Raw genomic sequence first — 13,299 nt, 5'->3', positions numbered from 1 at the left:
TATTTAGTCCAGAAGTGGATGGCTGTGGTTCACTGTCCTTGGACTGTTTCTTGGGGGTTGGCTTAAAAAAGCCATCTACTTTGTGCTGCTTTGCCATCTTTCTTCTTTCATGAAGTTGTAGTTCATAGAACATTAGAACAGTACAGCACAGAACAGGCCCTTCAGCCCACGATGTTGTGCTGACCACTGATCCTCATGTATGCCCCCTCAAATTTCTGTGACCATATGCATGTCTAGCAGTCTCTTAAATGTCCCCAATGACCTTGCTTCCACAACTGCTGCCAGCAACGGATTCCATGCTCTCACAACTCTCTGTGTAAAGAACCTGCCTCTGACATCCGCTCTATACTTTCCTCCAACCAGCTTAAAACTATGACCTTATGCCACAACCTGCTATCTGACTGCATTGTAGTCATTGTCTTTTCAGAACTGCAACCGCTTCTCAACTTCCCTCAGGATAGAAGACAAAAGAGAAGTGGAAAGTTCTTGTGATGCTGCATCCTGGACTTCATTGTCTTCATGTCGAGCTTCAATCTCTCCTGCAGCAACAGGTTGTTGCTGATCAGCTGTGGTGAGGTCTTCACAATGGGACTCAAGCAGCTCCTCAACATCTTCAGTCTCCACTTCTTCAAATCCAACTTGCGTTGCAAGGGCGATACAATATTCCTTGATTACTGGAAGCTCATCTTATGGTTCAACACCGTTAAAAGCATTAAGAAAATCTAGAGGAAGCTCCTGCCAAACTGCAAGCAAGCAGTCCTGACTGACATTACCCCAGGCCTCCACAATGATAGCAATAGCATTCCTAATGTTAAAGCTCTTCCAAAGTCCTCCTCAGGAGTTGCAATCAGCTTCATGATTATGCGCCTTAAATAATGCTTTAAAAGCTGCTATTGCTCATCAACAGTGGGACGATTGTCCAGAATGAGGAGACTCTTGAGATCCAAATTTTTTTCTCCTGCAACAATTTCTAAAAATATCCTTGAAAACATAATAAGGTCAGAAAAAATTTGCCCTGTCATCCAACCTCTTCTGCTTGGCCTTAAGATAACCTTTCAAGGCTCACAGGTTGGCAGAGTGGTACACCAACATAGGCTTAAGCTTTAAGTCTGGACTAGCACTGGCACCCAACAGCATAGTCACACAATCCTTTGCAACCATAAAACCTGGGAGCATGTGCTTCATTCTTAGAAATGTAGGTCCTGGGTGGCACTCACTTCCTGTATTAACCTGTCTCGTCCAAATTGAAGATTTAATCTAAGCTGTAGCCTTCTTCCTTAATCAATTTTTTCACTCTGGAAGTAAATGACAGCGCACGTTCCTTATCTGCAGTGGCAGCTTTAACACATAACTTCACGTTAGGAAAGCGTAGCAGTTCTTAAATCCAGCAAACCAGCCACTACTACCACTGAAGGCAGGCCCACCTGTAGGAATTTCAGCTTTTTCTCTTAGGTCCTCATAAATTGATAAGGCTTTCTGTTCTTTGGTGAGAAAGGTGGCCCCAGATCGCTTTCTTGACTGATCTTCTATCCACACATTTAGAAGCTGGTCCATCTCAAGCTCCTTTGTTCGTGATTGCACAGAATCACGATAATAGCCAATGGGAGTTTGTAAGCTGTTCCCTAATTGCGTTATAGCCAAATTACGTTGACAAAGCGTGCGTAAAAGAATGATCTGTATTGCATTATTGTCACTACAGCAAAGTGATAAAGGGCGAGAATGCAGCACCCATTTTATTGGTTATAATGATGATGATTAAAATGCTCTTGTGGCACAGTGTGTAGTACTCTGGCCTCTGAATCAGAAGTTCCAGGTTCAGGTCCCAAATGAGGACTTGATGACCAAAGATGGTGTATTCATAAAATGGCCAAACCATTTGAGTATCAACTTGCAAATCTTTCCAACACACACACACAGGTCATAAGAGCAGTAGAGATTTCTGTTTAGCCATTGTGATTCCTTCCTTGGTTGCAGATTACAACATACTTGCAAATGTGTAAGCTTCCATAACTACTGGATGGGGCAGAGCAATTGGCTCAGATTGGTACCAATACCGGTTTGAACTGGGGTATATCTGGGATCTGCCCCTTGCCTGTCTTGTCATGGAGACTGTGGGACTGCAGGTTGGTAGATAACTGAGGAAGTTCATGCTGGTTGAGGAATGTGTTGGAGAGGAGAGGAGTGTTATCTTGCTCATCTTTTATAGTGCCATAGGAACGTTCGCATTCCCAAGAGCATAGATGCACACTTTCATGTCTAAAATGCATGACTTTGAGAGAGCAGCACCCACTCAGCTCTGCAGTGGAGTGTCAGCCAAGATAACATGCGTTGCTCTCTGGAATGGGATTTGAACCCACAAGCCTCTGACAATTTGATGGCATCATGAAATCCCATGGAACTGTGTTTTTATGTAACACATTTTTAGCTACCTTAAGGCTTATTTTGAGTGGATACAGGAAAACAATCTTTGTGGGGGGGGGGGGGGAGTGAAACCTTTTCTACTTAATGTACCAAGTGGTGCCATCAATCACAGGTCCTGGGAGGCACATCTCTTAAGTGAAAAAAGAGGCTGCCTCATCACCGAAACTTTCAAATAAGACACCGAAGGGTCTGAAAGGTTCTTCTCTCCATCAGCTAAACAGAGTGTCAGTACCACAACTAGTGCCCACCATCCATTTCTGGAATATTGAAAATAATCCCTGTGCCTTGATGATAGACTGTTTAGTGAAGGGAACCATAATGGCTGACCAGAAATCTCTGACGGTCTTACTGCCTGGGCCATGTGGCGACACGATTTGCATGTTGACACTCAGCCTATTTGATCACTGTTTGGTTGCACCTTCCCTTGGCTGTCAAGTCCTAGAACTTCTGGTTCAGAGGTTGGACACCAGCCTTGGCAACACAAGGCTCTTCCACCACCATCCTTAAAACTAATTATGATGCTATTATGATGTGGCTGTTTACGAAAAATGCAGTGGTTTGTTCAGGATCAGCTTCAGCATGTCCAGCCTGAAAGACTTTCTCAAGGGCCACACATCAATCTCCAATGGCTGCCAGAGAGCCATCAGCTCAATTATCATTTGTCTGCCTCTCAGCACAGGGAACTGCTGGTGACCAAGGGTGAAAGATGATCACAGATGAAGTGAATGTTGGGGCAGCTACAACAAAGACTCAATGAGGAAGGACTACAGTATTAGCCCTCTGACTACAGCACACAAAGGGTCTTTAAGCAGTTGGATATTAATTGTTTGTTACCCATTCTTAATTGCCCTTGAGGTAATGGCCTGCTGCATTTCAAGATGATGGCTCACCACCATGAAGTGGTACACTCATAGTGCTGCGAGGGAATGAGTCTCAGGATCTTGACCCTGTAACTATGAAGGAATGACTCGAAGGGCCTTTTCTGCATTGTAAAACTGACTATGATTCTATTACAATGAGGTCTTTCCAAATCAGGACAGTGTATGAAAAGCGGGGAATTTGCTGGTGGTGGTGTTCCTAAGTGCTTAGTGTCCTTGACTGTTCATGGTGAATGTTGAGGGCTTAGAGAAGAGGCTGCCAAAAGGATCGAGCTGAGATGCTGCAACTGCATCTCAGAGATGGTACACGTTGCTGTCACAATTAATCTGAACCGCACACTTGAATTACACTATAACTTGGCAACCTCAGAGAAGTTCTGGTGATGTGGTCTCCACTGATGTCCTGGGAAGAACAGCAAGTTCCATCCACAGGATCTCCAGGACATAGAGTCACACAGCTTCAGCTCACTGTGTTTGCACAACCCAAACACCTATTTTTTTAAATATCTATTTTCATCCCTTTATCCAGCACTTGGCCTGTAGCCCTGATGCTACAGCATAATGTTCATCTAAATCCCTGAATAAATCAAGGTCCCTGGCCGCAAAGTAGGGCACTAATTTTTCCTAGTCTGCCATGTCCAGCGCACACTACTGTGCTCTCTCTGGTGCTAAAGGTGGTGCCTTGTCATGTAGTTAATAAGACCAGGTTGGTATGACATGGTGAGAAAATCAACGAGGTAAAAACAATAACTGTAGATGCTGGAAACCAGATTCTGGATCAGTGGTGCTGGAAGAGCACAGCAATTCAGGCAGCATCCGACGAGCAGCAAAATGTGCAAGGCCTTCTGGTGAGAAACCATTCATGAAACATGAAGAAACTGGCACTTAGGGCTTAACCTTACAATGTTTTTTGGCTAAGTAGATCATGCAAGTTACATTTTTTCTATAAATGCATTAAACACACTTCTATCCTTTGAATAGTGTTAGCTTTCAGTTTGAGGAATCTGTTTTCTGAGTGAAGCTGGCTTGGCAAGCAGATAAACAGCTCTCACGAGTGCCTCTTGCTCCTTGCAGGGCAGCCTCTGGCTTTGGCAGTCATATGTCCGCATATGGACTCATTCAAGTTGTGCCATTGTGTTAATAGTCACTGGCAAAAAAAACACATCTTGCCATTCCCTGCTAGAAAACCAATCTATACTATGACAAAAAAAACTCTTGGCTGCAGGACCTAACTGGCTGACCTTATGTTTGGTGTCACAACAATAACTTCACACAAATAACTCTCTTATCTAAACCACAGCCATTACTCACTGGCACTGACTGTGCTCTCAGTATAAGAGTTTACATAAAGCACGAGAACAAAGGCACAACTAATAAAATATAGAATGATTCAGCACACACGGTCATCGTTTGATGCACTGTGCCTGTGCCAGCTCTTCGTAAGGACTACCCAATGTATTCCACTCCCCTGTTCTTGCCCCACAGCTCAGTCCATTTACTCTTTCAAGTAATCATTCAATTGTGTTTGTAAGCTATTTTTTGAATCTGCTTCAATGACTCTTTCCATTAGTTAAATCCAGATTGCGACGACTTACTGTGTTTTTTCACTTGCCAGACACCTTAAATCTGTATCCTGCGACAGTTTATTTTGATATATACAACTTGAAAACAGGCCTTTAAGCCCAACTTGTCCAAACCGCCCAGTTTTCACAATTAAGCTTGTCCTATTTGCCTGTGCTTGGTCCCTATCCTTCCATACCTCCCCCCATCCCCCGTCTAAATGTTTCTTAATTGAAATTGTACTCACTTCAATCACTCCCTCTGGCAGCCCTATCCAGACACTCACCACCCTGTATGTGAAAAAAATTGCCCCTCTGGACTATTTTGTATCTCTCCCACTCACCTTAAACGTATTCTCTCGGTTTAGACTCCCCCACCCTGGGGAAAAGCTGTTCGCTTTCTACCTTATCCATACCCCTCATGATTTTATATAACTATAAGGTCACCCTTCAGTTTCCTACGCTTTAGTAAAAAAAGTCCCAGCCATCCAACTTCTCAAACCTCCAGTCCAGGTAGCAGCCTAGTAAATCTGTTCTGCACTCTTTCAAGATTAATAATATCCTTTCTATACTAGGGCGACCAGAAATGTATGCAGTACTCTAAATGTGGCCTCACCGATGTCATGTACAGCCGCAATAAGGCATCCCAACTCCTCCACTCTGATTGATGAAAGCTAGCATGCCGAAAGCCTTCTTCACAGCCCTGTCTGCCTATGACTCCATTTTCAAGGAGCTATGAACCTGTATCCCGAGATCTCTTTATACTATAACACTCCCCAGGACCCTCTATATAAGTCGTGCCCTGGTTTGCTTTACCACACTGCAGCAGCTCAGGATTACAGATCCTTCTATCACCAGAACCAATTCCACTTTATTTATTCTATCAAAACCAGGCTTTTGAACATATTTTCAAATCTCTCCATAACCTCCTCATCTTGTAAGGAGAACAACCCAAGCTTTCATCTCTCTGCGGCCTTCCTAAAGCCCTCATGCATAACTTGCTGACACCATGGAGCATGCACATTAGCTCTCCTGTGAAAGTCTGGCCACGTTCTCTTTTTGAAATAGTCCGCTAGTTAAAAAAATGATGGCAACCAAATTCACACGACGAAAGACAGCAATGATCCTGATGATATCGGCAGCAGGTGGAAGTCAGGCTTGAGGCCTTGTTTCGTGATCATGGATCTAGAATCCACTCCTAATCAGGGCTCGGAAAGACGATGTGGCAGTGGAAGGATACTTCCACTCTTCAACAAAAGAGTCTTTTGTTGAAGGGCACAAGGAAGGATAAGTTAAAGGGGTCAACATGAGGGAACGGAAGGGGTTAAGGAGAATATAAAACCTCACCATTGTTCCTGAAAGGCAGTGCTAGAAAGTCTGCAGCCTCCCTGTGATTTTGTAAATGTTTATCATAGCTTTATAAATTGACACATGCATCGTAAAAGTAAGAAAGCTTGGCTTTGTAGATGGCCTTTTCAACTTTTCCTGCCATCTTCAAAGACTTGAGCACATTGTGCCTCACTATTCCTACATCTCCTTTAACATTTAATTTAAATGGACAGAATCACAGGATCCCTTCAGCCCAACAAGTCCACAACGACCCTCCGAAGAGTAACCCACCCAGACCCATTCCCCTACTCTATTATCCTATATTTACCCCTGACTAAATGCACCTATCCAACACGTCCCTGAACACTCTGATATGGAGACGCATTCACTCCCTCTCTCTCCCACCCTCACACACTCTCTCTTTCTCCCCCTCCCTCCCTCACGCACTCCTCTCTCTCTTCCCTTCCCTCGCTCACACTCTCTCTCTTTCCCTCCCTCCCTCCCTCACACAATCTCTCTCCCTCACACACTCGTTCTCTCGCTCACACACACACGCTCTCTCTCTCAAACACAAACTCTCTCTTTCACACACACACTCTCTATCACACACATACACACTCTCTCACACACACACTCTCTCGCTCTCAAACACAATCTCTCTCTCACACACACACACACTCTTTCTCCCTCACACACACACACTCTCTCCCTCACGCACTCTCTCTCCCACACACACACACTCTTTCTCCCTCACACACACACACTCTCTCCCTCACGCACTCTCTCCCTCTCTCACACACACACATATTCTTTCTCCCTCACACACACACACTCTCTCCCTCACGCACTCTCTCTCTCTCTCTCACACACACTCACTTTCTCTCTCACACATACACTCACACACTCTCTCTCACATACCCACACACACACTCTCACACACACACTCTCTCCTCACGCACACACACTCTCTCCCTCATGCACATACACTCTCTCCCTCATGCACTCTCTCTCTCACCCTCCCTCACGCACACACTCTATCTCCCCTTCCCTCCCTCACACACACTCTCTCCCCCTCCCTCCCTCACACACACTCTCTCCCCCTCCCTCCCTCACACACACTCTCTCTCCCCCTCCCTCCCTCACACACTCTCTCTCCTCCTCCCTCCCTCACACACTCTCTCTCCCCGTCCCTCCCTAACACATTCTCTCTCCCCCTCCCTCCCTCACACATTCTCTCTCCCCCTCCCTCCCTCACACACTCTCTCTACCCCTCCCTCCCTCACACACACTCTCTCCCCCTCCCTCCCTCACACACACTCTCCCTCTCACCCTCCCGCCCTCACACACACTCTCTCTCTCACCCTCCCACCCTCACATAAACTCTCTCTCCACCTGCCCCCTCACACACACTCTCTCTCTCCCCCTCCCGCCCTCACACACACTCTCTCTCTCCCTCTCCTGCCCTCACACACACTCTCTCTCTCCCTCTCCTGCCCTCACACACACTCTCTCTCACCCTCCCGCCCTCACACACACTCTCTCTACCCCTCCCTCACATACACTCTCTCTCCCCCTCCCTCCCTCACACACACTCTCTCTCGCCGGCTCCCTCACTCACACACACTCTCTCTCTCACCCCATCCCTCACACACTCTCTCTCTTTCCTCCCTCCCCCAAACACTCTCTCTTTCCTCCCTTCCTCCCTCCTACACTGTCTCTCCCCCTCCCTACCTCACACACACTCTCTCTCTCTCTCTCTCCCTCCCTCCCACACACTCTCTCTGTCCCCGCCCTCCTTCACACACACACTCTCTCACTAATCCTCCCTCCCTCTCACACACTCTCTCTCCCCCTCCCTTCCTCACACACACTCTCTCTCACCCTCCCTCCCTCACACACACACTCTCTCTCCCCCTCCCTCCCTCACACACACTCTCTCTCGCTTTCCTCCCTCCCTCCTTCACACACTCTCTCTCTCTCTTTCCTCCCTCCCTCACACACTCTCTCTTTCCTCACGCCCTCCCTCACACACTCTCTCTCTCTCTTACCTCCCTCCCTCACTCTCTCTCCCCCTCCCACCCTCACACTCTCTCCCCCTCCCTCCCTCACACTCTCTCTCTCCCCCCCTCCCTCACACACACACTCTCTCTCCCCTTCCTCCCTCACACACACACACTCTTTCTCCCACTCCCTCCCTCACTTACACACTCTCTCTCTCCCTCACCCTCCTTCACACACACTCTCTCTACACCTCCCTCCCACACTCTCTTTCTCTCCCCTCCCACCCTCACGTACACTCTCTCTCCCCCACCCTCCCTCACACACACTCTCTCTCTCCCCCTCCCTCCCTCACACACTCTCTCTCTTCCCCTCCGTCCCTCACACACTCTCTCTCTCCCCCACCCTCCCTCGCACACTCTATTTCCCCTCCCTCCCACACTCTCTCTCCCCCTCCCTCCAACACTCTCTTTACCCCTCTCTCCCTCACACTCTCTCTTTCCCCCTCCCTCCCTCACTCTCTCTCACCCCCCCTCCTTCCCTCCCTCACACACACTCTCTCTCTCTCTCCATCTCCCCTCACACACTCTCTCTCTCGCCCTCTCTCCCACACACACTCTCTCTACCGCCCTCACATACTCTCTCTCACCCTCCCTCCCTCTCACACGCTCTCACTCTCCCCCTCTCCTCCCACACACTCTCTCTCTCCCTCCCTCACACACTCTCTCTCTCTCCCCCTCCCTCCCTAACACACTCTCTCTCTCCCCCTCCCTCCCTCACACACTCTCTCTCTCGCCCTCTCTCCCACACACACTCTCTCTACCGCCCTCACATACTCTCTCTCACCCTCCCTCCCTCTCACACGCTCTCACTCTCCCCCTCTCCTCCCACACACTCTCTCTCTCCCTCCCTCACACACTCTCTCTCTCTCCCCCTCCCTCCCTAACACACTCTCTCTCTCCCCCTCCCTCCCTCACACACTCTCTCTCTCCCCCTCCCTCCCTCACACACTCTCTCTCCCCCTCCCTACCTCACACACTCTCTCTCTCCCCTTCCCTCACACACTCTCTCTCTCCCCCTCCCTACCTCACACACACTCTCTCTCTCCCCCTCCCTCCCTCACACACACTCTCTCTCTCCTTCCCTCCCTCACACACACTCTCTCTCTCCCCCTCCCTCCCTCACACACACTCTCTCTCTCCCCCTCCCTCTCTCACACACACTCTCTCTTCCCCTCCGTCCCTCACACACTCTCTCTCTCCCCCGCCCTCCCTCACACACACTCTCTCTCTCCCCCTCCCTCCCTCACACACTCTCTCTCTTCCCCTCCGTCCCTCACACACTCTCTCTCTCCCCCACCCTCCCTCGCACACTCTCTTTCCCACTCCCTCCCTCACACACACACTCTCTCTCCCCCTCCCTCCCTCACACACACACTCTCGCTCTCTCCCCCCCTCCCTCCCACACACACTCTCGCTCTCTCCCCCCTCCCTCCCACACTCTCTCTATCTCTCCCCCTCCCTCCCTCACACACACTCTCTCTCTCCCTTCCCTCCCTCACACACACACTCTCTCTCTCCCCCCCTCCCTCCCTCACACTCTCTCTCTCCCTCCCTCACACATTCTCTCTCTCTCCCCCTCCCTCCCTCACACACTCTCTCTCTCTCCCCCTCCCTACCTCACACACTCTCTCTCTCCCCCCCTCCCTCACACACACTCTCTCCATCCCCCTCCCTCCCTCACACACACTCTCTCTCCCCTCCCTCCCTCACACACACATACTCTCTCTCCCCCTCCCTCCCTCACACTCTCTGTCTCCCCCACACTCCCTCACACACTCTCTCTCTCCCCCTCCCTCCCTCACACTCTCTCTCTCCCCCCACCTTCCCTCACACACACACTCTCTCTCTCTCCCCCCTCCCTCCCTCACACACACTCTCTCTCTCTCTCCCCTCCCACCCTCACACACACTCTCTCTCTCCCCCTCCCTCCCTCACACACACTCTCTCTCCCCCCACCCTCCCTCACACACTCTCTCTCTTCCCCTCCATCCCTCACACACTCTCTCTCTCCCCCACCCTCCCTCGCACACTCTCTTTCCCCTCCCTTCCACACTCTCCCCCTCCCTCCGAAACTCTCTCTCCCCCTCCCTCCCTCACACTCTCTCTCTCCCCCTCCCTCCTTCACACACACTCTCTCTCTCCCCCTCCCTCCCTCACTCTCTCTCTCCCCCCTCCATCCCTCCCTCACACACACTCTCTCTCTCTCTCCCCCTCCCCTCACACACTCTCTCTCTCGCCCTCACTCCCACACACTCTCTCCCACCCTCACATACTCTCTCTCACCCTCCCTCCCTCTCACACGCTCTCACCCTCCCCCTCTCCTCCCACACTCTCTCTCTCTCTCTCTCTCCCTCCCCCTCCCTACCTCACACACTCTCTCCCCTCCCTCACACACTCTCTCTCTCTCTCCCCTCCCTCCCTCACACACTCTCTCTCTCTCCCCCTCCCTCCCTCACACACTCTCTCTCTCCCCCTCCCTCCCTCACCACACTCTCTCTCTCTCTCCCTCCCTCCCTCACCACACTCTCTCTCTCTCCCACTCCCTCCCTCACACACACTCTCTCTCCCACTCCCTCCCTCACACACACTCTCTCTCTCCCCCTCCTCCCTCACACACACTCTCTCTCTCCCCCTCCCTCCCTCACACACACTCTCTCTCCCCCTCCCTCCCTCACACACAAACTCTTTCTCCCCCTCCCTCCCTCCCTCACACACTCTCTCTCTCTCCCTCCCTCACACACTCTCTCTCTCTCCCTCCCTCCCTCACACACTCTCTCTCTCTCCCCCATCCCTACCTCACACACTCTCTCTCTCTCCCTCCCTCCCTCACACACTCTCTCTCCTCCCCTCCGTCCCTCACACACTCTCTCTCTCCCCCACCCTCCCTCGCACACTCTCTTTCCCCCTCCCTCCCTCACACACTCTCTCTCTCTCTCTCTCCCACTCCCTCCCTCACACACACACTCTCTCCACCTCCCTCCCTCACACACACACTCTCTCTCTCTCCCCCTCCCTCCCTAACACTCTCTCTCTCCCTCCCTCACACACTCTCTCTCTCTCCCCCACCCTCCCTCACACACTCTCTCTCTCTCCCCCTCCCTCCCTCACACACACTCTCTCTACCCCTCCCCAACATACACTCTCTCTCCCCCTCCCTCCCTCACACACACTCTCTCTCGCCGGCTCCCTCACTCACACACTCTCTCTCTCTCTCCCCATCTCTCACACACTCTCTCTCTTTCCTCCCTCCCCCAAACACTCTCTCTTTCCTCCCTTCCTCCCTCCTACACTGTCTCTCCCCCTCCCTACCTCACACACACTCTCTCTCTCTCTCTCTCCCTCCCTCCCACACACTCTCTCTGTCCCCCGCCTCCTTCACACACACACTCTCTCACTAATCCTCCCTCCCTCTCACACACTCTCTCTCCCCCTCCCTTCCTCACACACACTCTCTCTCACCCTCCCTCCCTCACACACACACTCTCTCTCCCCCTCCCTCCCTCACACACACTCTCTCTCGCTTTCCTCCCTCCTTCCTTCACACACTCTCTCTCTCTCTTTCCTCCCTCCCTCACACACTCTCTCTTTCCTCACGCCCTCCCTCACACACTCTCTCTCTCTTACCTCCCTCCCTCACTCTCTCTCCCCCTCCCACCCTCACACTCTCTCCCCCTCCCTCCCTCACACTCTCTCTCTCCCCCCCTCCCTCACACACACTCTCTCTCTCCCCCTTCCTCCCTCACACACACACACTCTTTCTCCCACTCCCTCCCTCACTTACACACTCTCTCTCTCTCCCTCACCCTCCTTCACACACACTCTCTCTACACCTCCCTCCCACACTCTCTCTCTCCCCCACCCTCCCTCACACACACTCTCTCTCTCCCCCTCCCTCCCTCACACACACACTCTCTCTCTTCCCCTCCGTCCCTCACACACTCTCTCTCTCCCCCACCCTCCCTCGCACACTCTATTTCCCCTCCCTCCCACACTCTCTCTCCCCCTCCCTCCCACACTCTCTTTACCCCTCCCTCCCTCACACTCTCTCTTTCCCCCTCCCTCACTCTCTCTCACCGCCCCTCCTTCCCTCCCTCACACACACTCTCTCTCTCTCTCCATCTCCCCTCACACACTCTCTCTCTCGCCCTCTCTCCCACACACACTCTCTCTACCGCCCTCACATACTCTCTCTCACCCTCCCTCCCTCTCACACGCTCTCACTCTCCCCCTCTCCTCCCACACACTCTCTCTCTCCCTCCCTCACACACTCTCTCTCTCTCCCCCTCCCTCCCTAACACACTCTCTCTCTCCCCCTCCCTCCCTCACACACTCTCTCTCCCCCTCCCTCCCCTCACACTCTCTCTCTCCCCTCCTCCCCTCCCCTCCTCTCTCTCCCTCCCCACACTCTCCTCTCCCTCCCCTCCCTCCACCCACTCTCCTCCTCCCCCTCCCCTCCCTCCCCCCCTCTCTCCCTCCCTCCCTCACACACTCTCTCTCTCCCTCCCTCCCACACTCTCTCTCTCCCCCTCCCTCTCACACACTCTCTCTCCCCCTCCCTCCTCTCCACACTCTCTCTCTCCCCCTCCCTCCCTCCCACACACTCTCTCTCCCTCCCTCCCTCCCACACACTCTCTCTCCCCCCTCCCTCCCTCCCACACACTCTCCTCTCCCCCTCCCTCCTCTCCCCTCCTCTCTCTCCCCCTCCCTCCCTCCCTCCACACTCTCTCTCTCCCCTCCTCCCTCACACACTCTCTCCCTCCCCACCCTCCCTCCCACCACCTTCTCTCTCCCCCTCCCCTCCCTCCCTCACACACTCTCTCTCTCCCCCTCCGTCCCTCACACACTCTCTCTCTCCCCCCCTCCCTCGCACTCTCTCTCTTCCCCTCCTCCCTCACTCTCTCTCTCCTCTCCCACTCCCTCCTCACACTCACACCCTCTCTCTCCCCCTCCCTCCCTCCACCCCACTCTCGCTCTCTCCCCCCTCCTCCCACACTCTCTCTCTCTCCCCCCCTCCCTCCCACTCTCTCTCTCTCTCCCCCTCTCCTCCACACT

General features: G+C 52.1%; 1 protein-coding gene across 1 annotated transcript in view; it reads right to left on the bottom strand.

Moving 5' to 3' along the window:
* Positions 1-423: 423 nt before the first annotated feature.
* atp13a1 (ATPase 13A1) overlaps positions 424-13,299 on the bottom strand; it is a 144,605-nt gene continuing 131,729 nt past the window's right edge. Inside the window, exons 23-24 of the mRNA XM_087983349.1 lie at positions 1,425-1,622; positions 424-686 (exon numbers count right to left, since the gene is read on the bottom strand). Of these exons, the coding sequence (XP_087839475.1) occupies positions 424-686; positions 1,425-1,622 (461 nt within the window). The remainder of the gene's footprint in view (positions 687-1,424; positions 1,623-13,299) is intronic.

Source organism: Chiloscyllium plagiosum, unplaced genomic scaffold, assembly GCF_037043375.1.
Source record: "Chiloscyllium plagiosum isolate Xiang-an unplaced genomic scaffold, Cpla_swu_hap1 HiC_scaffold_45, whole genome shotgun sequence".
NCBI classification, from domain to species: Eukaryota; Metazoa; Chordata; class Chondrichthyes; order Orectolobiformes; family Hemiscylliidae; genus Chiloscyllium; species Chiloscyllium plagiosum.
Note: the sequence above shows the minus strand (reverse complement) of the source record. Positions and strands in the feature narration are given on the sequence as shown.